We start from the raw sequence: 25,591 nt of genomic DNA, 5'->3' as shown, positions 1-25,591 counted from the left end.
ACTTTCAAAGAGAATTTGTAAAAAAAAACCAATGTAATGCATGAAAAATGATATGTCAGCTACAAAAGCAGCAAGGTCATTTATAACCTGAAGAGCTAAAACACATTTGCATACTTCACCGACTTTTCATGGCTCACATCAAATAAAGGGCTTTTTGGGGATCAGGTAAAGATAAAATGGGAATTGAGGCAAAGATTTTTTCAAATGAGTTTCAAGGAGGTGTATGTTTCACTTCTGCTCTTAAACCTATTACACCACTCTCTGCAACATCACCCACTTCAAATTAGAGACAAGATTCTCAGGATCAGAATTTATTGTCATGAACACGTCTTGAAATTTGCTGTTTTGCAGGGACAAAAATTGCTATTATTTAAAAAAATTAATAAATTAGTGCATAAAGAGAAAGTGAGGTGGTGTCTTCTGGTTCTTTGTCCCTTCAGAAATCTGACGGCAGAGGGGAAGAAGCTGTTTTTTTGTACTGTTGGGGGTTCACTTTCAAGCTCCAGTACCTCCTTCCCAATGGTAGCAGTGTGAAGAGGGTATGGCCTGGGTGGTGAGGGACCTTGAGGATAGAGGCTGCTTTACCTCTCAAAGATATCCTTAATGGAGTGAAGACTAATGCCCATGACAGCTGGCTGAGTTCACAACTCTCCGTTGCCTGTTCCTGTCCTGTGCATTGACACCTCCATTCCAGTGATGCAACCAGTCAGAATCCTGTCCAGGCTACACCTGTAGAAATTTAAGAGTCTGCAGCACAGAAACAAGCCCTTCAGCCTGAATGATCCTATTGGCCTATGTTCAGTCCAGATCCCTCTAAATCTTTCCTGTCAATTGTACCTTTTGTCCATGGCCTCGTGTACTATCCCACCAAGACCACCCACAAATTGGAGGAACACCTGATTTTCCGTCTGGACACTCTCCAGCCAGATGGCATTAATGCCAACATGCTCTCCTCTTCCCCTTCCGCCTCTCCTCCCTCTCTATTCATCAACCATCCTTACTCCCTTTACTTGCTGCTGCCCCTTCCCTCCCTTCTCCACTTATTACCTCCTGCCTTTGTGACCACACCTTCTCCCTCCCAACCAACTCTTTTATTCGGGTGCCTGCCAACATTTTTCTATACCTTGATAAAGAGCTCAAGCCCGAAACTTCAGTTATGCATTTTAACCTTTGCTTTCTGAAGTACACTGTTTGACCTGCTGAGTTTCTCCAGCATTATGCTAATACTTTAACCAGTGTCTGCAGACTTTCATGTTTTACTTAAGCTGTGAAACCAGGAGAGTTATAGACTGATCAAACTACAGATAGCAGGTATAGGAAATGCTCAGCAGGCCAAGTCGTACTAACACAAAGAAACTGAACTAAAATCAGAGAAATCCAATAGATGTGCCCAGTTCCAATTCAAACAAACAATTTTGCTGCCCTTGTAAAATGTGATAACCCGGAGGGTTGTAAATGTCCCCATTTCTCAAGTTTGGATCAGAGTTTTTTTTAGCAGGGAGGTGGGACTAGAAAGGGGTGTTTGGTTCGGTGCGGACTAGAAGGGCCTAATGGCCTGTTTCCGTGCTGTAATTGTTATGTTATGTTATGTTAAATTTCAGGTACAGAAAGTCGTGTGGAAATGGAGTGAAGAATTAAAGTGGCGTGCACCACAAGGCAATCACCCAATCTGCATTTGGTTTCCGATCAAGTGTCTAGAGTTGCACCCTTGATTAAACAACTCTTAAGAGAATCTAGGATGAGTAGTGCAAATTGAAAGTGGTGATGCAAGGAGAACCCTCATGTGGCTAAAGGTTTTGCTTTTCTCCCTTGGCACTAGGTATGAACGTGAGCATATGTCTAGACACTGCTCAACAAGTATTTTTGCAATTTGCATTAGAAACCACACTGACCAGAGTGATTTTTGAATAGTATATTTTGGATGAATGGTTTGAGTAACTCTGCAATTCAATGAAACAAGGACTACTGAATCTGGGTGTTATTCAGATTCTTTTTAATGAAGCTATTGTTGATCCAACCGTGTAAGAAAGTAAGTGGATTCTGTCTCGCTACTTCCGGTTCCCTCATCTGTCGTGTCACGATATACTTGTAGTTGCGCTGTTTCTGAGGCTCCATTTGGCGAAGTTGCTACAATGAATGCCTGTCCAATGGTCAAACGGCATATTAACCATGAGAATGACATCACGCCACACATCAAAGCAACAGGTGCACCAATGAGGACTGCAACTATCACGGCGATTTTGTGAAGTCCATGCCTGTGTTCTTCCTTTCCATTCATATGAGAACGCGGTGGGTAATTTGGAGATGAACAAATATGCTGACGTTCATCGTATTTAGAAAATGAAGGACACGTCACACAATCATTTAGAGAACTGCCATTGCAGGAGTAGCAAGATGAATGGCAAGGGTCACAAGCCAACACTGCAAAACTTCGATAAACACCATTCGCTGTTTTATTTAAAGTCCTTGAAACAGTGTAATAGTGTGGAGGACAGTAACTGAGGCAAAGGTGCCCAAAAATGACAAAAGCACCATTGCATTCTGTGAAAAGAAAAAGAAAGTTTTTAAAGTCTGCATTTTCAGATGCCTGCAAATATTTTCTTGAATGTAATATACAATGAATTGTCTACTCAAAAAAAACTATGGCATTGTCATGTATTAAAAGCATTCACACTATTTTGAGAGAAATATTAGGTCTTCATTCTAATGATTTAAGACAATATTCAAAATACTTCCATTGTCAATATTGTATGACAACATTATAAAGTAAAATCCCTGTTATCTGGAACAGGCAAAAAAAAACTCCGAAGAATAAATAATTTGAAATATGCAATAATAAATGAAAATTTAAATAAAAGTTTAAAATTGTAAAAGTAAATGCTCTCTGAAGTAACACAAAATTTTGGGTAAAAATAGGAGCAAATATTCAGCCAGTGAAGTGCCTTGGTTGCACTTTGCTCATAGCAGCTGCTTGAATAAAGTTTGAATAAAGTTGCTTTTGAATAAAATGGTGTCACCCAGGATGAAGAGCTAGTTGGTGGTGGCTCTTGTTGTATTTCCTTATCTCTGCTTAGTAATAGTCTTTATTAGTATATTAAGATTTTTAGTAAGGCTTTACCTGTAAACCTGGGGGGGGGGGGGGGGGTGGGTGGGGGGAATTAATTATGATGTTATTGTTCATCTTTCGGATGGCTCCATGTAGGGGGAGGAACGTACAAATGCAGCGACGGTTAAATGTTTTCAAAGAATGTGACTGAAATTAAAGTAGAATGCTTTACGGTTTATATATTCATGCAAGTGAAGTTTGTTCAGTGTAAGTACAGAATAGTACCTTTGTATTTTAAACTGTTCATTCTTATAATGCAGGTGTATTAGTTTGGCATTGTAAGAGTGAGTCTCAAGCAACCAGACAACTGGCTTATCCAGCATCCCCGTTTGTGTCAGATACCAGAGGTTTTACTGTACTATCAATATACATATTTTTAATTCACTTGCCACCCTCATACTCTGCAGATGTCATACATGTGTTTAAGATAATCATTCCATGAAAAGACTATAGTCTGTGAAGCAGAAGGGTTCTTGCTATTTAATTCCTTCATATGCATAAACTTTTTGCTATACATCAAGGAGGATCTCACATTAAAATAAAATCTCAACTATTCTCAAAATACAGAAACATTTTAAACAGCTTCGTCACAAGGAGAATTTGAGGGTCATTTATACAAAAAGAATCTGGTTAATTTAGTTCAGCCTCATCTTAAGTAGCTCTTCTATTTAATACATCAAATATTTCAGCTATTGTATTAATCAATTGGATTGGGATAATTCCATTTACCCCACACAGGAGATTTCTGCTGGGAACATTCACCCAGGAGAGAAGCAACTAGATGAAGTGGAAACAGGGTCATAATCAAGCTCTTGACTTCCTGTCTATTCAGGCATTCAAAGGACACGAGTGGTCTGAGGTTGCATTGAAAAGCTGGTAAATAAAAATGAAACTAATCAAGCTTAATCTTCGGAATAAACAACTTCAGTGATAAGAGACAAGACCATTGAACCACACAAAGGGTGGAGAGCCTTTTATTTGACAGATTCAAGGAATTAAAATCTGAGCTTTACTATTGTACTTTTCCATTATTACATTCATCTTTCTGAGTTACATTTGGCCTCAGTTTTACTAAGGGTCATTTTGTCATTTGAAAATTTGGGTAAATTCATGGGTGGGGGTGGGGGGGGGTGGAGGGTCATTGGTAAGACTCTTGGCTATGCTATTAAATGAAGTTAGGCAGCAAATTAAATCCTGGTCAAAATAAAAGATAACTGCAGAAAGTGTAAGTGTCCATAAACCACAGAATGTTAGTTCAAATGCAATTTTAAAAATGGTCCCAGCAAAGTGTTTTCTCTCAACTGTCATATTTCCGGAATATTGCCAGGTTACAGGCAGTGCCTGTGTTAAAAAAGAGTTCCATTACCTAGGTCTGTCTTTAACTCAAATTTGTATTAAGTCAGAACAAGTACAATGGTCCTTATTTAGTATCAGTTAGTCAAATGTTTATCTTAGTATTATAAAATATATACTATACAAGCTACTTTTCTATGCTTGTAAAACACTTAAGAATTTTGAAAAACACTTTCCAAATACGCTACCCAACATCTCAAGCATAATAATACAGTACATAATTGGATGATGTAGGAGCAGATGATGGAGAGATGGCTATTGTGGAGAGGATGGGCCTGGTGCTGGAGAGTCAGGGTTTGATTTTTGCCATGTGAAATTTGGAGATGAAATCAGCTGCAAAGAAGCCTATGTTCATTTCTAGCTGTCTTTAACCCAAGGATGCAGTAGAGTCACCAAACTGTTGGTTCACGAGTCACTTGTAAACCAGACAAAATAAGAGTACAACATGGCTAATGCGTTCTAAGGAAGTTCAGTGTTAGGGAAAACTGCACTATTCAATGCATTATTACAATGCACTTGAACATAATTCTTTCCAATCTTATAAAAGGGATATATAAAACTGACCTTTATCAGCAATAGATCTTTACTGGCAATAAGTGAACACAGTTTAAGAAAATATTTATCTAATGTAGCTTACCCCTAACCCTAACCCAGGGGTTCCCCTCCATACAAACTGGCATTGTTCAGTGGTTTGGAAATTTGCTGGCCTGCCACATCAGAGCAGAGACAAAAATAAATCCCCATCGTTGAAAGGCAGTGTGCTGCGGAATAGTGCAGGAGCCTGATCACAGCAGGGACAGCAATAACTTTCAACTCAGCCACTTAACTCTCTCTATTCCACAGCTCAGCATCTGTTTCAAATATTTTAAACTAGAGTCTTGCAAAGTATTATGAGGTGGTTTAAATAGCAACAACAATAAAACTTTAATGTTGCAAATTTAAAACTGCAAGTCAGAAATTTCAGAACGCATTAAGTCAAAACCCGCACTTTTCGAAACCTATATACCTACAAGTGCGATGTTCGAATCCGTACTCAATGAATTCTCCAACCAGAAGTTGACGGCATTCTAATTCCAGCTGTCTTGTCAGTTCATATGTACAAGTTGTTCATAAATCGGGCATTTTTAACCCAAGGAGTGCCTGTACTCAAAAATAATGATTGCATACCTTCACAGAGTCCATCTTCATTCCATTTCCCACAATCACTTATTACTGCATCTTTCATCGGTCTTGCCATCATGTCTTCATCAGTACCATACAACTGCAGCTTAAAATAAGACAAGGTTCCTGCAGAAGATAATTTTTTTTAAAATAATCTGTTCTTTACATTAAATGTCACAATAGTTGTGGCTTGCAGCATAATGTTAGATTTCAAGTTAATGATGGATTCTTTAAAAAGTTGGACACTGAAATAAATATACAATTAATCTGATACCATCAATTTCAAATTATGAGTCAAGTTCCCTTTATCAGTCACTTGAAAATCTATTATTGGAAACGTCCATTTTAAAATCATAGGAAGACAGAACAGTAATCACACCATGTCTGCACCAGCCATTAACCATCCATTTATATTCATCCAATTTCCCCGCCCCCCCACCCCCTCTCTGCCCTACTAGATTCATTTTCACTGTCCCCAGATTCTGCACTTAATAAACTACAGCAGTGGCCAATTAATCTAATGACCCACAATTTAGTGCGAGTACCTCCTCCACAAGAACTGAGAACTTCTCCTCCATCAGTTCAGAGCACCACAGGGCTGTGTTCGTAGTCCCCGGTTCTACTCACTTTACACCTACGACTGTGTAGCTCTGTACGACAATAACACCATCTACAAATTTGCTGACAATACCACAGTAGTGGGTTGTTTAAGAGATGGGGATGAATCAGCAGACAGGATGGAGATTGAAAACTTGGCTGAATGGTGCACCAACAACAAATTTGCACTTAATCCCACCAAAACTAAGGGGCTGATTGTTGACTTCAAGAAAGGAAAACCAGAGGTATACAATCCAGTGATCATTGGGGGATCAAAAGTGGAGAGGGTGAGCATATTTAAGTTCTTGGGAGTCATGATCTCAGCAGATATTTCCTCGACCCAACACACCAACGGCATCGTGAAGAAAGCACAATGGTGTCTCCACTTCCTCAGGAGTTTGCAGAAGTTTGGTATGACACCAGAAACCCTAGCAAATTTCTTCAGAAGTATGATGGAAAGTGCGCTGACTGGCTGCATCACGGTCTGATACGAGAACGCCAATACCCCTGAACATAAAGGGTAGTGGACACAGCCCAGGACATCACAGGAAAAACCCTCCCTACTTTTGAGCACATTTACAGGGAACTCTGCCATTGGAGGACAGTAGCAATCATCAAAGACCCACACCATCCAGCACATACTCTGTTCTCACTGCTGCCATCAGGAAAGAGGTATCGGTGTCACAAGACTCACACCACCGGGTTCAGGAACAGCTGCTCCCCCTCCACCATCAGACTCCTCAACAACAAAGTCAATCAGTGACTCATGTGCACTGCATTGATTTTCTTTTTGTTCTCTATGTAATGCAGTTTGTTTACACTCGTTATCTGTTTACAGTTCTTTTATTTGTTTACATGTTTATGCTGTGTACAGTTTTTTTTTGCACTATCAATTAGTGGTAATTCTGTCACAGGAAAAAGGAATTCCAGGGTTGCATGTGATGTCATGTATATTCTCTGACAATAAATCCATAAATCTGATCTGAATCTGAGCATCTGGGGAAAACCCACACATTCACAGGCAGAATGTGCAAACAGCACCTAAAAGTCAGGATTGAATAAAGGTCTCTCAAGCTGTGAGGCAGCCTCTATCCTCAAAGACCACCTAGGCCATGCCCTCTTCACTCTGCTACCATCGGGGAAAAAGGTGCAGGAGGCTAAAGACGAGCACTCAGCAGCACAAGGTCAGCTTCTTCTCCACTGCCATCAGATTCCTGAATAATCGATGAACCAAAGATTCTGCCTCACTTTTGACTTTTCGAGCACTAATTATCAACTTTAGTAAGGTGGTTTATATGAATGTTTGCACTGTGATATGCTGCCAGAAAACAACGAATATCAGGACTTGTTCTTGACAATAAATTCTGATCTGAGCTGCACCAAAGTCTAGTCTAGTCAATGTAGTATTTTTGCAAATTCATGGATTTAGTAACAACTCCCATAACTATCAAACTTTGCAAAATTCCAGAGGTTAGTTAAAGATTAAAATAATGGATAGATCATCACATTTTCCAAAGAATGAAGTATACTGAATATAGAAAATTCACAACTTTTGCCTAGTTTCAGAGGACCAGAAACAAAGCATTTCTGACTTTCCATAATTAAAGTCTGCTTTCTGTACCTTTGAAATTGAATTCTCCACTTTACTTCCTCTCTTAAAAAAACTCAGTGATTGGTGGCAATTCAGCACAAAGAATGTAAGTCAATGCCCCCGATAAACATAAAATGTTTCCAGCCCTATTGCAAAATGCATGAAGCACAAGATACAGTAAAAATGCATTACAATATTAAATTAACTAATACCAGTGTTTCTGGAACTTCCTTTGTTTTCAATCTCAAGAGTCCAAATTCCTTTTGGGTCTTCATCCCAGCAGTGTGTAGTCATGAAGGTCCAATCTCTATATCCATTCGATGATCCATCATATGGTCTTAGGAGAAAAAAAGCTTGCATTTACATTAACCTACGTCAATACATGTGCGTGCACGTGCACAGACACACACACGCTTGTGCTGCAATTCATAAAAGTGAATTAAAACATTGGCAAGACATTAGCCCCACTATCTGCAAAAGACCCACATTAGTAAAGTACAGGCAATCTTATAATCATTAAACATTTCAAGAAAATGTGTCATCCATTTTTTGCACTTTCTACCCAGATTTAATAAACATTAATGGATATCAGAAAGAACCATTCCATTATTGGATCTTCCATCAACAAGCCATTTGGAGTCTTATTCCCAACTCCAAACTGAATTCAAGAACTTTGAATCCATCCTTCCCCAATGCCAAGAACAAAAGTTGAAAGACTGGAGTTTTAAACTAACCCTTTCTGGTTTTTATAACAGTTTCTATAGATACAATTCAGAACTATAACTGATAAGTTATGCAGAACAAAAAAAAAAATCACAGAAGGTCTAAAAGTCAGCCAACAAGTGGAAGTTCTTCAGAGAACATAGTGACGACAAGAGTGTTCAAATATGACCATCAAATCAACAAGCACAGACATACATACCGTACATCAACCAGTTTGGAGCGCGTCCTGCTTGGGCTGATAAGAGAAATCCTCAGATCACCTCGTCGAGTGTAACTCAGTGACATTCGAGCTTCCACGTGCTCAAGAGATCCAATATAATTTTTAGTTCCAGAACATGCATTGATGTACTGCTTGATAATAAGCTTGTCAGAAATAATTCTGGGGAGAAGGGGGCAAAAGAAAGTGAATTATTTTAAGAACTATGAACAAAATAGTTAAAGAATATTAAAAATGAGAAAGCATGCTGGTGAAGCATTCTGTGCACCTCAATAAGGCAGGACACAGGCACATACACATGCTACTCTATCTACTCATTCCCCATTAAAGAAAAGGAGCAAATTCTTAAAACAACATGCACAAACACAATGCCGGAGAAACTCAGCAGATCAAACACATACTTTAATTTAGCAAAGATACTTTTCCAATGTTTCAGGTATGAGCAAAATGTAGGCAGCTGGCTGGATAAAATGGTGGGGTGTGTGTGGGGGTGGGGGGAGGAGAAGGAGCACTGCCTGAACGCAGACTGGGAGATCTCTTCGCTGAGCACTTTCACTATGTTCGCATCAATAACAGGGATCTTCCAGAGGCCAACCATTTCAATTCTGCATCCCCCCCTCCCAAGCTGACATGCACTCCCAAACCGAGGTCACCGTAAATTGGAGAAGCAACATGCAATATTTCATCTGCGCACTCTAACCAGATGGCATTAACATCGACCTTCGGTTTTGGCTGGCCCATTTCCTGTTCTCCCTCTCTTCCCTATCCCTCTGTTTCCTTTCCTCTAGCTCTCCAACCTCTTCTCTCCCTGGTTTTCTGTTGTGCCCTCCCTTATACACCAATCACCTTTTGCCTGTGATCTTTCCCCCGCCCCTTTCCTCCTCACCATTTTATCCAAGCACCTGCCTATATGTTGTTCAAGCCCAAAATATTTGTTATGTATCTTTATCTTTTCTATAGAGAGTACGCTGTTTGAGCTGCCGAGTTTCTCCAGTGTTGTGTTTTTACTTCTTCAATCATGATACAGGAATAAGGAAAATCTTCCTACTCCTGCACACATTTATCAATAATGCACTCATGGATCTGGACTACTTTTGGCTTGAATCAAATGGAAACTGGTAACCTACCTCTTGGAAATCTCATTATTATTATGATGAGAGACACAAAAACATTCTTTTTCACTGACTCAAAAGATGAAGTTATTCATTTAATGCTTGCAAGCAAGTCAATTATGTGTTGTTTTTTTAAAATGTAATTGAAATACTGTAACAAGCTACATTTGTAAGCTCCTGGCAAACAAAAATAGGATTTTAGAAAATTTGTTATTAATAATAGTTCAGTGCAGTTCAGAGATGCAACGTTTTCTATGATGTGAGCACTCCATGTTTCTTAATTTAAGTTGTGTATACATTATATAAAATAACAGATGGCTGAGAATGTGTTACATATAGCAAAAAGACAAATACAATTAAAAAAGGCAAAGCTGAAGCTACGAGGAGTGTCCAAGGCCAAGCAGATACCGCTACAGCATCATGATACTGCGCACAAAGAATAATTATTTGCTTTTTGATACTTAAACCATTTGAATAAATGTTACTCGACTTTGGAATGTAGCTTCAGTTAAAGAAAGAAACAAATATAAAAAAGAAAGACATGTTACTAACAATTCAATGACTTTCACATGATCTACAGATCAAAATCTTCGAGACTGGGTTACAGTTTTAAACACACTCCCAGCCAGCTACCTTTTCATATAATATATACAATATTTTCAACTCCACCCCCACCCAGCCCCAAAGAAGCATATTTTAACTGGCCATCTGCTGGTCATTTGCAAGATGATGACCTGTATTGATGGGTACGATAGTCTACTATCTGCACAATATTAAATGTAGTTCAAAAGTAATGCTTCAATAAGTTTAAAATACCAAGTGCCACAGAAATTAAAGATTTTTTAAAAAACTTTTTGATCTTATTTAAACCTTGTTTATACTGATTTAGAATTCTGGATTCCCCTTTATTATTTTATAAAATATCTATCATCATTATGGATTTAGACCTGGATTTGTAGCTCTCACGAAACATCAAGGCTCATTTCTCTGCTATTTTCTGGCTGTATTGCATATAGTCTATTCTACAGTTAATATACGCCTACCAAAGAACAAATGTAGTTAGTTATGTGCCTGCTTATTCCATCAAATTGCTACAGAGCAATTTCAAAACAGAATAACATAACAAGGTAAAGCTTTGTAAGACATTTAGAGCCATCTGTAATTTTATACTATACAACAACAATTCCAATCTTTTTTGTATGCTTACTGTGGGAATTTAATAATCTCTATGGAGCATTCTCTCTGTGGATGAACAGTTAACCATTTTGTTGCTAAATCCACCAGAAGTCCAGCATCTAGTAGTCCATATCCATAATGGTGGCTCACTGAAAACAATTAATCATAATTCAAATGATCAGGCACAGTTTAATGATCTGAAATCAAATACTGTGATTAATGTCATAAGTTAAGAAATGATAAATGACTCAATCCAATGTAATGTATGAGAATAATATTTTTCAATATACTACTCTTGACAGTGAAATGATGATCAAGAATCTGAACATCAAAGATAAATATCCATTTGTTGCAGTCAATTTAGATCACTAATGCAGTCAAATCCAGTAAAAATTATCATGAAACAGGCTTTTTTTTGACAGTTAGCATATAAAAGCCACCTTGTTCTTAATTCTGATGAAATGTTGGGATCTCATTAGCTCATGTCAGAATACAAATTGGAGTTAATTCTAACGGTGCCCTCCAGATACTGATGAGCTACCATATAGCTGATAATTCTATAGTTACCCATTAAGGGATCCGTTTCATTATACTGTATTCTTTTATAGGCTTCTGCTCCAAATATTTCATATCTCATATCCATAGCAGCCTTACCACCTCTCTACCCATGTCAATTTCTAACATGTCCAATTCAAGCTAATACCAAATGGCTAATGGCTGCCAAGTATGGAATTATAGGTAGATTGCAAGTTTGGTGTTCTAAATTATACCACTCAAATCGCAACAGTCAAAAAGGAACTTCACTGCTTTGGAGGTCCACATTTTAAAAGTTATGCAATTTGTTTTAAATTAAAAGAATGTTTTTACAAAAAGTTTTGAATAACTAAAACCCGAACACAACATTAATATTATGGACACCTATTTTTTTTTTTTTTTTAAATGTTCTTTGGTTTGTTTCACACCACTTAAGAATGCATACAAATTAAACTAGTCTTTCTTACCTTTGCGCCCCACTCCATTTTTGGTCCAGTCTTCTGCTTTCAAATGAAGTGGTTTAGATGCTCTCACAACAAGATGCTGCATATCACGCCAGGTCAGTGCAGGACTACAAATGACAACAGAATCTAGGAGTTAAAACTCTGACATTTATTTCACTTACTAAAGTTATTTTCCAAATCTTCACATAGTTTTCATTCTAATTTTGACAAAGGATCTCAGATTTGAAATACTAGCTCAGTTTCCATTTCCACTGAACCTACATGACCATCTGAGGAGTTTCTATTTTAATTCAGATTTCCAATATCTACAGATTTGTTATTATTGTCACAAGGAAGATGAAGCATTGGATCTAACACAATCTACAGACCAAGAGTTTGAGTGGATGCTGATAATATCAAAAGAAAAAAAAAGGGCAATTTTTTTTGTCTGGGCTGAAGACATAAGGCAAGGGCAACAATGACATAGTAAAGGTGGAAGGTGATGATTAGCAGTTCCAGCAGAGAGCCAAGATAGATGGAAGAAATGGAAGCATGGTGGCATCACCACTGAGAAATCATGGCTAAAAGTTAGACACTTTTTCAAGTAAGGAGGTTCAAGTCAAGACTATGACTGGAAATGGAGGGGACAAATAAAAATAGCTTTGTGGCACAAAAATTATAATTTCAGTCTTCAGCACATTTGGAAGATACTGCACCTCATTAAAAACAGAATTAAATATCAAAGGTATCATACAAAAAACAGGCCAGTTGGGTCTTATTGTTGTAACCGAAGGAGTTCCGGAGACAGTAGTCAAGAAGACTATGCCTGTATAAAAAGAGAACCAAATAAGATCAAACAAAGTCACATCACAAGAGAAGAAACTTCAAGCAGGAATTTATTTGCAACTTTAGCAGGCATATAGGCCGTAACGGTAACTTTAATTAAGGAAGCATATAGTTATAAATCCAGAAGAAAGGCAGATAAATTAAAGAAAAGATGCAAAGATACAGATTCAGAAGGAATGGACACTCGTGACAAGAGCTTTTTTCCAGCTGGCATACAAGGGAGCAGGGAATAATGAATACAAATAAATAGCTGGTAATGAAATGACTGGATTATCATTCAGTCCTGATAAGTGCAATGAATTTGGCACAGGAATAGAAAGGCCCAATGCTACTCTGCTAAAGGACAGTCAAATCAATTATCTGCTGGAAATGCTAAAATAAGGAATATTTAAAATCATTTGAAGTTAACCAGATTGAATCTGCATACAACTGATTCTTTTAAAATATGGTTTTGTTCCAAACCTCAAATCAATAAATTGTTAATACAGTGCAGATATTAAAATATATTTCTAATGAATTAACTGTAGTACAATTCCAGTGATCCAAAATCCTCATTTATCCGAAAAAAAATTCAAATTTGGATAAATGAGAATATCCAAAACAAATCAGAAATCCTAATTTACCAAAAATTTATTTGGAGCCCCCCGAACAGATCGCGGACTTTGGGCTCCTGGAGGCAGCACAGACCTCGGGCTCCCAGCGGTAGTGTGGAGCTCGGGCGAGAGGTCTCAGTGATCAGCAACGGCCAGAATTTCTTTGGTGAGAATTAAACATTATTTTAATGCTTAAAAAGCCTTCCCTTGTTGCTTGTTGTTGTTTAAACATGGTTCGAAATGTTTTGCTATTGTGCTGTTTTTAAAAAATGACCAGTTCTCCGAAAAAAAACATTTTGGATAATCCGAATTGCACTTCTTCAAGCAAAATGGTTTAAATTCATACAAGATAATCATCCTCTTGAATGAATTTGTCAGTTTATAGAGCAAGGAAAATTACTTAGCCTCCAGAGCAAGTGCTATGATCCCAGCAGCAAGAGGTGCAGATGCGGAGGTTCCAGTGTGCTTCTCAGTGCATCGTAACCGTAGATCTGTTGTGACCTGAGGCCAATGAGAAATGGGGAGGGAGGGTGTCAGGAAAAGGAAGAAAAATGAAAACAAGAATAGAAATGGGGAAAAGGAATTACAGGCAAAAATTCTAAACATGTGATTTGCTGGGAATTTGAGAGAGAAAATCACAGCTGATGTCCTTATGCTTTGTCAGCACAGAATTCAGAGATGAACTGGAGGCCAGATAAAAATAGCTGTCTCGTTTAGTAAATCCACTCATTTTAATTATTGTGGATTTTAAAATAGTTCTCTTAAAGTTTGTTTCTGTCAATACAATTTTTTGAAGATTTTGAATAAAGGTCTCTGATACCTTTACATCAGTGTGGCCCCCCTGGATTTATTGTGCCCAATAGATTGGGGAATAGTACAATTTGCACACTAAAGCATATTGTATTCGAGGTTAATGTATCCCTGCCCAGAAGGGAACATTTTTCACTTTGACTTTATTTAAGAGAGAAAGGAAGGAAATGGTTGGAGGGGGAATATGCAGTAAGAACCACACTTCTTCAAATGCAGAAATAAATTTAATCTCATTCTTCTTAATAGTTTATCTCAACAGTGCATATCAACCTCAAACCCAATGAAAATGATTCTACATGAACTGCCAGAAGAAAAAATTCACAAATTGCCAGACCCGAGTCAAATGTAAAGTGGGTCATTTAAATTTATGGGATGGGAAGAGAAGCTTCCAAGTGAAGCTTCAAAAAGCTGAAAAAGAATCACGCAAGATCATCAGCTTCCTCAAGTTCTAACTTAACAGTGTAGAAGTCAGAGACTGGTATTCCAATCAGCTGGCTATAATGACCTCCCATACCTTCAAAAAAAAGAGGGAAATTATTTTATCTTTCTTACGATCTGCTTTTCCATTCGGGTCCCACTGCTGTAAGTGGTAGTTAACGTTGAAGAGCAGGCCTCACTGTACCAAGGGACGTTTCCCAGTTGAGTTGCGCTGCCCACAGACAATGTGTAGATACTGTTTGTATAGCCATCACAGTTACAGTCATCATGCTGGAAACCTCCATTTCCAGATGCCCAAACAAAGATGGAACCAAGACCACCTCGCCCCTAAGATTACATAAATAAATAGACAAATCTCCAGTGAACCTGTTTTATCATGTGTTGTCAAATTAATTGCGCAAGCTCAAAAATACTTCACTAATTCCAAATAGTAAAATAGTTCAGAGCAAGATTATATCAGGCAACATGCATATTTGTGTATGACAAAACCATTGAGGCAATTACTAAAGCCAATTTCCACAACACAATTCAGGTTTCCAAATATTAATTTTCCATTCTCACCAATCACAAAACTATGTCCAGAGTATTAAAAGGACTTTTGCTTTTCACTTTAGCTATTTTTTCCAAATGCCCAGGCACAGATCCACAAAAAGACAGGGGGTGGGAACACTAACGTCCTTTTATCTTAGACAGTCATTGTGCACAATGTTCCATTTTACTCGAGGATGTATGACAGTGAGTATTACAGAATGTAGGCAATTTGCACAATTCTCCATTCAAAGATATTAAATCATCATAATTTTAAATGCTGAATGATATTAGTTTTAAATATATTGTTGCAATTCAAAAGCATATTATTTGCCTTGTTCGTTGATTATTAACACATTCACACAATATATTCAACTAAAGTATTGATAAATATTTTAAACTTGCATTTGTAATGCCCTTGAGGAATGCTTGACTTGCAAACATTGCTGGCCCTTCCACAGTCTGTCCATTGTCCTCAGGCCCCCAGCTAGCACTATAAATATGAATATGCTGAGGGTTGAGGCTCAGAGAGCGGGCTTCCACGACATCTGTAATCTCCCCATCAAGCATTCTCACTCCTGCAGGGAGAAAACATTTTGTTTTATAAAAATATGCAGCACGGTAAAAGGCCTTCCTGCCCACTGACCATGCCACTCAATTACATCCATAGACCGAATAACCAACTAACCCGTACATCTTTGGAATGTGGTAGGAAACCAAAGCATCCAGAGGAAACACACACTGACATTACAAAAATGCAGAAACTTCTTACAAACCATGCTAGATTTGAACCTGAGAGCTGGTGCTGTAATACTGCTAAACTATCCATGCATGTAACATCAGAGAAGGAAGAATATGCTATCTGGCTTGTCAAGCCCACTCTGCCATTGAACAAGATCATGGCTGATCTGGCTTGGGAGTCAGCTCCACTTATCTGACTTTTCCCCAGAACTGCATCTAACGTACCTTAAATAGGTTTAATGAGGCAGCCTCTGCTAGGCACAAATAAGGAGATTTGGCAAAGCAAATGTGTGCAGCACTACAATGGCAAAATAGGGAAATTCACTATGAAGCCAATTTAGCCGTTCTTAAATAAGATTAATTCAAGTGTTGAGCTGGACCAGATCGTGGAATTGTAACTTTGAGACAATTTTTTTTAAATGTCGAGGGCAAAAAAACTACTGAGAACACTACATCGAGACAATGCAAAAACTAAAGGGAGAGAAAACAAGGGCCACAATCAATGAAAATAAAAATATCCCATGCATTAAAGGTCTGTGAATATTATAATTTGCTTAACCCTCTACAAGTCCTCACTCATTTTTATTTACAGGATGTGGATGCTGCTGGCAAGGCAACATGTCCCTCACCTGAGAACCTCGTCACACAGGTGCTAGAATGGGTGCAGATGGGAGATTTCCATCAGATCAGACAGGTTTTTAAAATATTTTCATGGCGACCATTCGCAAGACAAATTGCAGATTTATTTAATCATTTTCATTTAAAATTCCCCTACTGTCAAGGTGCAACTCATGACTGGATAAAATCATAGTCCAGGAACTTAAACACTATGTGGCCAAAATGCCAGTTTTTCCACAGAAACCCCACATGCAGTACAAGCTGTCATCTTTTTAAAAAGTAAAAGGAGATTTTACCACCAATTTTTGCATTGAATGCCACACCAACTCCACAGAGGTTATTTGCTACTGCAGCCACTTCTCCGGCACATCTTGTCCCATGTCTGTTAAAGACAGTAGAACAATTACATGTTGTGACATTGACATCCAAGCTCGTGAATCTAAATTGTACAATCATCCTCATCTGTGGCTTGCCTGCCACTGTGCCTCGTGACATGCTGTTAAAAAACATTCCTTAAAAGAATACAGCAGTAAATATTGCATAGGTACAGTTCACATTAAAAAAACAAGTTGAGAATCTTTGTCATGGAGCCTACACGTTATGAGTGGGAAAAAAATAGCAGGAAAAAAATTATGATATTACTTTACCCTTTTTGAGAGGAATGTTTACCACCTCTTTTAAAAATTCATAATTCTAAATGTAATTTGATATATATATAGTCATAGTTTTTCACCCAAATTTATTAAAGATAAGATCTCACCTGATGGAACAAAATGCCTTTCCCAAAAACAAGAGCTGTCACGGTGTTGGAGACCCAACGTTTTACCAAGAACTACTTTTGAAATGTACTTAGCCTTTGAGTCTTTCCAATATGGGATAGATGAAGTTTTTGATTATTTTGTACACGATTTAAAAAACTGAATGTTTTTATACTGTTGAAACAAAAACAATTAATCTACTAATGCCATCTACTGGCTGTTGCCTGCAGTCCTCCTCTGATAATAATTTGCAAATCAATATATTTAGAAAGTTCTCCATGTGGATACTGTGTTCAATCTGAAATAATTTTTCCTCAGCAGTCATGAAAATGATCATTGTCGATTATCTTGAACCACAAGCACTAAAAATTAACACTGTCGCTTAAGCATCCTCTTTGGATGCTGATTTATTCAACGATTTGCAACAAATTACCATGGTAGTTTATGTCTATGCTACCAAGGATATAATGCATCTTTTAAGGTTAGTCGTTAAATCAAGGCCAGATTCTCATTATCTGTTCAGGTGAATGCAAGACATCATGAAAAAAAATTAATCTTTTTTTCCTGAATGTTGATAATTTTGTTATTTAGGGCAAGGAGCAAAAGATTTAGGGAGATCGAAGGGAGACTTTTCTCCCCCCACCCCCCCCCCCCCCATTCAGTGGAGCAAATGCACGGAAGGTAGTGCACCAACAGCATTGTCAAAATTTCCATACCTCTGTACATTGCACTGGCATATATGATAAGAAACTCGCAACATCATGGTTAAATATCTAGATAAGCTATTAAAATTGCTTCGGCACAGGTGATAGGCCAAATGCCAGAAGATGGGATTAATGCTGAAGAGTACTCACTCTTTACTGTGGAAGTTGCGGACTTTGTCAGATTTCCATAATACATTATTGTGGAATTTCTATGTACATGGTAAACCCAAACAACCAAGCAATCCTCCTAACAACGTATCGAAGAGCACCATATATTACACGAGTACTTATTGCTAGTTCAGTTAAAATAGCAAACAAATGCAAAAAACCTCACCGATTTTCATCATTATAGTTGTATCTTGGTTGAGGATCTGGGTCGTTATCATTTATATCAAAGCTTGCATGAGGATCCTACAACACAATTCTGCTATTACTAATACGCAAAATTTTAACTTCAGTTAATAAAGTAAAAACTGCAAGGTCACATTGCTGGGTCGGTGGGGGAAGAGAGTCTTTCCTCCACTGAAGATATTAGATCCTTGCTGGAGTACCACACAGATACCAGATCCCCTTTGGAGTGCCACAATTTCCATCCATCGGAAGATTAGAAATATTAGTTGCCTCCATAACCATCGCCAGTAATCCAAATTAAAACCACAAAGCATACACACTATCAGCAGGGATTTCTGGTCAGCAGAAAACCCAACAGGTTTCCCTTTTTCTTTTCCCCCCACAGACTGAAACAAATGGAAGCACTTTCCCCTATTTAGTAGGATATAAAAGCCAAGACAGCAGCAGAACCAAAATTAGTGCTTAGGCAACAAAACATAGTAAAGTCAGCAAGTGTCATTTCCTTGCCATTTAAACAAGTTAAAATTAAATTTCAAGACCAAAATGTTTCAATAAAACTCATGCCCTACTGCCATATGAAAATTCTGATCACTGTTGTTTTGCGATATGCTGTTCAACTCCAATGAACGACAGGTGAAGTTTTAAACTTACATAGTTTGCAGCCAAATCTGGGTGGTTCTTCTCTATTCCATCATCTAGGATGGTGATGACGATGCCCTGCCCTGTATAACCCTGCTTCCAGGCCGACAGAACATTTAGGTCATTGGGTATTTCATTGTTCTAAACAAAACAGAACATAATTTCAAAATATAAAAATACAGTTAATAAACCAATCATATTCATTAAGGCATATAAAATATAAGGAAGGTACATTATATCAATCTATCTTAAAGCTAATGAATATTTTAGCCTAGGCTCCATTTCCAGTGTAAATGCAGGTCACTCTGGGTAGTAATGTACTATCAAATATATCCTTTTATTGTAAGGGATGCACAATGGAGACCACAAATCTATTATTTTGAAAGATGTTATATCAGTAAATGGGAACAGTCATTGTAATTGGCCTATAATCCATACAGACTTTCCTTCATATCACAAAATTCTAATTCCCAATGTGATATGATCTTTTACTCCTTTATACAAAATTTAGATCATTCATCCTTCAGTTTCCAACAACAAAAGAAGCAATGGTGTTTCAGAATACACAAATGTGCTGGAGAATATCAGCAGATCATGCAGCATCTACCGTGAAGGGTAACCAAAGTTTTGGGCCTGAGTCCTCCGTCAGGGTAAGAGCAAAAAACAGGCAGGCTCCTAAATAAAAAGGTGGGAGTGTGGGTGGTGAGGAGAGGAGGAAGGGGCAAGGGGTGGACCACCGTCTAACAGGAAAAAGGTCACAGCTGGATACATGTGGAAGGTAGAAGAGAAAAAAATAATCAAGTGATAGAGGGAGAGGAAGGGGTAGAGAGCTGGAGGAAAGGAAACAGAGGGACAGCAAAAGAGAGCCTCAGTAGATTAGATTAATGGAAATTGGAGAAGTTGATATTTATGCCATCTTGTTGAGGCACACAGATAGAATAAAAGATGTAGTTCCTTCAATTTGCAGGTAACTTCACAAATGTGCAGGAGAAACAGTGTATCACATTTCTCTATGCCCTTTCATGAAAAAAAATATTTTAAAAATCTGAAGCTACCTGCAATTAAAAAGGGAAATTGTATATTACATTTTTTTCTCATTTAATTTTTTTTTCTGGCAGAAGGATCCAAAGTTCAATAATTAAATATATCATACAGCAAAGCAATAGCAAACATGCTGAGAAATTATCTACCTCAGCAGAGTGTAATCATCTCTCACCAAACCTTGGTCAAAAATCAGCTTTAAGTAACTTAAAGTCATATTAAAATAGCTAAATAGATGCTCAGCTTACGAGAATAGAATCCAATTCTTAAATGAACAGTGTATATCTGAAAATATCTTAAGATAAAGTTTTATTGTACATGAACAAAATAACAGTCACAACCCTAATATGGAAAAAATACACATCTTCAACTTCAAAGTGTAAGTGTTAAACAGTGCCATACACTTCATTAACTGCTGGAAGGCCACAAACTGCTTTTATCTCTCCACAATTTAGAACAGCAAACACAATTGCTATAGGGAACTTCAGCTTAGTTTGAAGTTACTCCACAGGAAAATTTCTTTTACTGTTTTAATACTTGGTATCATTATAATATAGTACAACAGATGACACACTAATGTTGAAGTTTCGAGGAAGTTTAAAAAAATGCAGGCTTATCTCAGGTGCATGTATTCATCAGAAACTTCAGCACTTTGGTTCATCACTTATCATCCTTGTGGAACTTGAGTGCATCTAACTCAAACACTCTTGTAGTCAAGAGTATAGTAAGAGAGATTAAAGGAAGAAGTACTGTGCATCCAAAAAAGGATTCTGCTCTGGTTCTTTAACCTAGATATCCATTCCATCAAATTTTCTCCTTGAATAAACCTGGACAGTAATTGAGACAGCAAACATTATCCTAGTCTTTTGATTACCATTGTTTTCACCTTCTAAGATTGTAAAGAAAATTAATCATAGGATATACGAGCAGAGAATAAAAGTGAAAGGAAATAATTAATCCTTTGCACCAAATGACAAAGTGAATGTGAATTCCAGAGCACAAGTTTGTTGTGCATCAATGTCCATGTGTTTAGCACATACAAAATGATTTTATACTCCCTAGGTATTTCATCTTTTTGCTTCAGGATTTAAGATCCAGAGACCCAATTACCATCACATTGATCGAAATGACTCCTACAAAAGCCAAATTTACTCTTGCTATAAATCGTAAAATGCTGCTTTTGTATTTGCTACACAAAAACATTCAAAAGATAATTAAGAAATGTCCCCTATCCAAAATTGCTCTCCAAATATTACAATAATCAATTTTTGAAATGGTATTTCTTAACTTTCATTCATATTTTTTCCATGGCATCCTTTCTATTAAATGCTAATAAAAAATACTGTACATTAATATTCTCTGACAAGTTGAACTGGATAACATATCAAGCATGCTTAATAGATAAAAATATACAGTGCAATTTTCAAGGCTGCAGAGAACATGAGTGTAGAATAGGGAAAAGGATAATTTGAGTCTAGTGACCCAAAACTAAGGGATTTTTTTTTTTTAATTTTTTTTTAAAAGTCCAATTTTGAGAGACATTCCCAAATCTGGGAACAGAAGCATGTCATTTGGACATGATGACCCCTTGTAATCAAGATGATGAAAGCATTAGAACTCAAAATTGAGACAGATAAAAGTGGTTTATCTGAACTTATTTAGCTAGGCACCTAGATTTGGCTTATACCCTTGGCTGAACATGTTCAAGATCTCGAGTGACAAAATTTTTTTAAGCTATATTACAGCACATGGAACTCAAATTTAATGATAGTTACCAATACCACAAAAAATAAATATTCTACATTTGGGAAGCAAAAAAAATCCTTCCAGTCCAGACATCTTTGACTGGTCAGTAATTCAGGACATTCAATGTGCTTAATTATACCCCCCACATCCCCAAGAGCATCCAAACTTACCAAGTACCACTGCTTACGATACAAGGGATCTGAAGGAACAAAAAATGAGCGTTTCTGGCGTCGTTTCACTATTTGCTGCTGCAGCCACATTACCTAAACATACAGTAATACAGGTTTTCCTGTCAGTGCCTGAAGTTCAAAACACTCAAAACAGTACCACAAACATATTAATAAATAACGAGAGTTTGCCACATACAAGAGTAATTGTTACTTAATGTGCTATGCCTAAAACCAGGTCCAATATGCCACAAATATTTTGCCCAGTTTACCTTGGGCTCCTTTTCCAGCCATCTATGTCGCATTTGGTGTGGATTGACAGATCGCTTCAACACTGCTTTGTGTTTAAAATAGTAGTAGTCTTCGTCTTCAAATATCTTTTCAGAATATAGAGAAAAGAAGAACTCTGAAATGAATACTTCTGACATTTACATCTTCATCAAAATTGATCACTGAATGGGTTGAATGTTCCAGAACTTCTCCTGTTCCTCCTAAACTATCCTGGGCACTTTTGGAAATAAAACTGCAAGTGTTGATGTAGTTATTTTTATTTTAACATCATCATTATATCAAACACATGAGATGGAGGGTTAATGTCTGTCAAGTATGACAATTTCATATTTGGACATTATACAGTAACTTAAACAATTACAAATCCAAGTTTCACCACTATCAATGCAAATAACACACATGAACCAACATTTATAAAATTAGCTAGAATCGCACAAATGGGATACTTGGCATTGGAGTTTTATCTAAAATAATCCTCTGCAACAGAAATAATTCTCATGTCTACCATGTTGTGCCCTTCCCATTATTCTAATCCCCATTTCCTTCTCCCTTGTGCTTCCCCTGTTTCACTTTGGAAGGGTCTATATACCATTCGTCTCAACTAAACCTTGTGGTAGAAAGCTTTTCCATTCCCACTGGTGCTGTAATAGTGTTGTCCATTCCCCCTGGTGGATTTACTAGGGACTACTGCAATCAAGAAGCGCCTCGTTTAGAAAATTTAAAAAAACACAATTCATGCAATTACTCTGACTACATAGCATAAAGTTGCATACAATAAGATTCCACAAAAAGCAATCTTGATTGTGAAGAAACATGGACCCAACCCCTGCCTCAAATCTTAAATGTGCATCTCAAGAAGAGTACATGATCAATTTAGCACTCCTGATCAATGCAATGAACTATTAGCCTAGCTAAGATTTTAAAAAAAGGTATGGCCAAATTAGTTCATTGAGACTATAGTTAATTTCTGGCTCAACACATTTTCCTTCCTTTTTCCATATCCCATGAGTCCTCTAATATCCAGAAACCTATTTTGATTACAATCAGTAAGTGAATGGTAGAAGCCTTCAGGGCAGCGGAGAATGCCAAGGATTCAACACTCAACAAGTAAGAAAAATTCTCATTAGGTGTTGAGACTGCAATACCTTGAAATGTTGCATCCTCTTGGGATATCGTATCTCAGTGTCAAGAACTCCAACCCATTCAATCTCTCCCAGGACAAACCTGCCCTTGCAGGAGATAAGATGATGAATCTATGCTACACTCCCTCTATAGAAAGAAAACCAGACTTGTGCACAATACTCCAAATGTGATCTCATCAAGGCCTTCAGCAAAACTGTAGCAAAGCACATTTAACCTTGTACTTCAATGACTTGCATAAATAGCACCCTTTCCCCAAACTATTCATGAAGGCTGTTTTTCTCCTACAAAAGCAGATAGCCTCATCTATCTGGCAAGTTGTCATACTCTCATTTAGTCTCATTGAAGCTTTGGTGCATCATATTCACTGTCCACATTTCCACTTGGGCCATAGTCACATTATATCCAGAAATAGAACATTTGGCTCATAACTTTTTGATTCAACTCAGTTTTACTCAGACCATCAAGACCAACATTCATCGTCCAGCATTTAAGAGGGAGCACTTCCATGTGCAAAACAAAACTTGAGTAAAACTAGTAAATTGTCAAATGTTACCACCACTCCTCCAAGCTTTTCAATGTTTTCCCCTTGATAGGCAAAAAAAAAAGCAACAATGCTTTCATGTTTTTTTGGCCATTTCAAACTCCGATTGAGACTACAGAAATAGTTGGGGTTTATATGGGCTTTTTCTTTTTATATTAACATATAGATAAGCATGTACTTGTCAGTTCTGTATCGGTGTGATTTATGATTTTATTGTCACACGTGTTGATTTTAAATAAAATATTCAAAAAAAGTACAGAAACACCATTTGTAAACTGTCATTCTTTTCCTGCATTTATTTGCTATGTTTTATCATACATGCAAACAAAGACAGAACAATACATAAAAGTGCTGGAGAATCTCAACAGGTCACTCAGCGTCAAGAGGAAGTAAAGGGTAACCAACATTTCAGGAGGAAAGGCTGTTGGCGGCCCTTTACTTCCACTAGACCAGTCTAACCGTTTGTTTCCAACTCACAAGTAATCCCTTACTACCCACAGAGCAGCCAAGGATAGTATGGTACGATAAAGACATACAACCAATATTTCAAGCTTAAGCCCTTCAACAAGGTATGAGCAAAAGGTAGGCAGGCACCCAAACCTCAGGCTCCTGCCTAGCTTTTGCTCATAACCTGATGAAGGGCTTAAGCCTGAAATGATGGTTTACGCATCTTTCTTTGCTACATAAAGCACAGGGCACTGTTTTGACCTGCTGAGGTCCTCCAGCATTGTGTTTTTACTTCAACCACGGTGTCTGCAGACTCGCTAACAATCTCTTTTGGTCATCTTGGATTGGGACACGCTTCTCTTCCCACCCCCCCCCCACCCCCCACCCACCCCAAGAAGCAAGGTCCATACCTTGGTGAAGGACTCCAGCCCGAAAGGTTGGTTAAGTATCTAACAAGGGGCACAGTTCGACCTGCTGAGTTTCTCCCACGTTGTGTTTTACAGATTGTTAGCACTTGCTGTCACTTTTACACTAATTACCGGCACTTAGTTTGGTTTAAAGCACTTTGAGGTGTTTTGAAAGGTGAGAAATCTGGGGAAACCCAATTCTGCTTATTATCTTAAAGGGTGTTTGGGGAATCTAATTCTGCTTAAACTTAACAGACATAGAAAAAAGGATGCGGTTGTCAGGTGTGTGGGAGCGCAGAGCGAGGGTCCCCTCGGGGTGTGGGGGGGGGGGGGAAGGAGATGACCAGAGGGGACAGCGCCATTACCCGTCCCAGGTTGAGGAAGCCGTGCCTGGAGGCAACGGTGTCGGCGTGGTCGTCGCCACCGACGATGCGCACCGCCCAGGTGTTGGTGTAGAGCTGGCGGCGGCCGCCAGCGGCACCGCTGAGGGCCGCCGTCACTAGGAGCAGCAACAAGGACATGGTGCAGGGTCGAAGGGGACGGACTGGCGGCTCCCCGATGACGTCACCACCCCGGGGGGCGGGGCGACAACCCCCACCTCAACTACGTCATCCCCTTCGTTCCCCACGCCCGGCTGCAACGGCTCGGGGCTCGAGCGCGGCCGTTGGTGGCCAGTGACGTCACCGGCCGGCTGCGTCCGCGGTGACGTCATGCACAGGTCGGCCGGCGGGGTTGCTCAGGCGAGGTGTCAGGTGAGTGGCAGAGAAGC

The 25,591-nt window shown here is 38.3% G+C and overlaps 2 protein-coding genes across 6 annotated transcripts in view; one reads left to right on the top strand and one right to left on the bottom strand.

The window, feature by feature from the left end:
* Window positions 1–1,897: 1,897 nt before the first annotated feature.
* LOC138758761 (proprotein convertase subtilisin/kexin type 4-like) lies at window positions 1,898–25,504 on the bottom strand. 5 transcript variants are annotated; one of them, XM_069928111.1, is made up of 16 exons: window positions 25,188–25,503; window positions 22,266–22,370; window positions 21,997–22,089; window positions 19,052–19,180; window positions 18,384–18,460; window positions 16,884–16,969; window positions 15,634–15,806; window positions 14,815–15,027; window positions 13,853–13,953; window positions 12,768–12,839; window positions 12,038–12,141; window positions 11,068–11,185; window positions 8,731–8,910; window positions 8,021–8,145; window positions 5,627–5,746; window positions 1,898–2,541 (listed from the first exon to the last, which is right to left on the bottom strand). In XM_069928111.1, the coding sequence occupies exons 1-16, from the start codon at window positions 25,341–25,343 to the stop codon at window positions 2,003–2,005; spliced, it is 2,391 nt and encodes a 796-aa protein (XP_069784212.1). In that variant the 5' UTR covers window positions 25,344–25,503; the 3' UTR covers window positions 1,898–2,002. The 5 variants fall into 5 exon arrangements, with proteins under 5 accessions (XP_069784212.1, XP_069784215.1, XP_069784214.1 ...); XM_069928114.1 differs by lacking the exon at window positions 25,188–25,503 and adding an exon at window positions 24,826–25,162; XM_069928113.1 differs by lacking the exon at window positions 14,815–15,027 and having other exon boundaries at window positions 25,188–25,504.
* Window positions 25,464–25,591, top strand: part of LOC138758762 (receptor expression-enhancing protein 6-like) — a 37,387-nt gene continuing 37,259 nt past the window's right edge. Inside the window, exon 1 of the mRNA XM_069928120.1 lies at window positions 25,464–25,574. The gene's annotated coding sequence lies outside the window, so the exon portion shown is untranslated. The remainder of the gene's footprint in view (window positions 25,575–25,591) is intronic.

This window comes from Narcine bancroftii, chromosome 3 (assembly GCF_036971445.1).
Source record: "Narcine bancroftii isolate sNarBan1 chromosome 3, sNarBan1.hap1, whole genome shotgun sequence".
NCBI lineage: Eukaryota > Metazoa > Chordata > Chondrichthyes > Torpediniformes > Narcinidae > Narcine > Narcine bancroftii.
The sequence above is the reverse complement of the archived record's forward strand: the minus strand, read 5'-3'. Positions and strand labels throughout refer to the sequence as shown.

Coding starts and splice junctions, on each gene's coding strand:
- LOC138758761 (XM_069928111.1), bottom strand. CDS start 25,343: ATGTCCTTGTTGCTGCTCCTAGTGACGGCGGCCCTCAGCGGTGCCGCT. Junction 12,142..12,767: donor ACCCAACTGGCCTGTTTTTT/GTATGATACCTT, acceptor TGTCATTTGTAG/TCCTGCACTGACCTGGCGTG. Junction 8,146..8,730: donor TCCAAACTGGTTGATGTACG/GTATGTATGTCT, acceptor TTTTCTCCTAAG/ACCATATGATGGATCATCGA.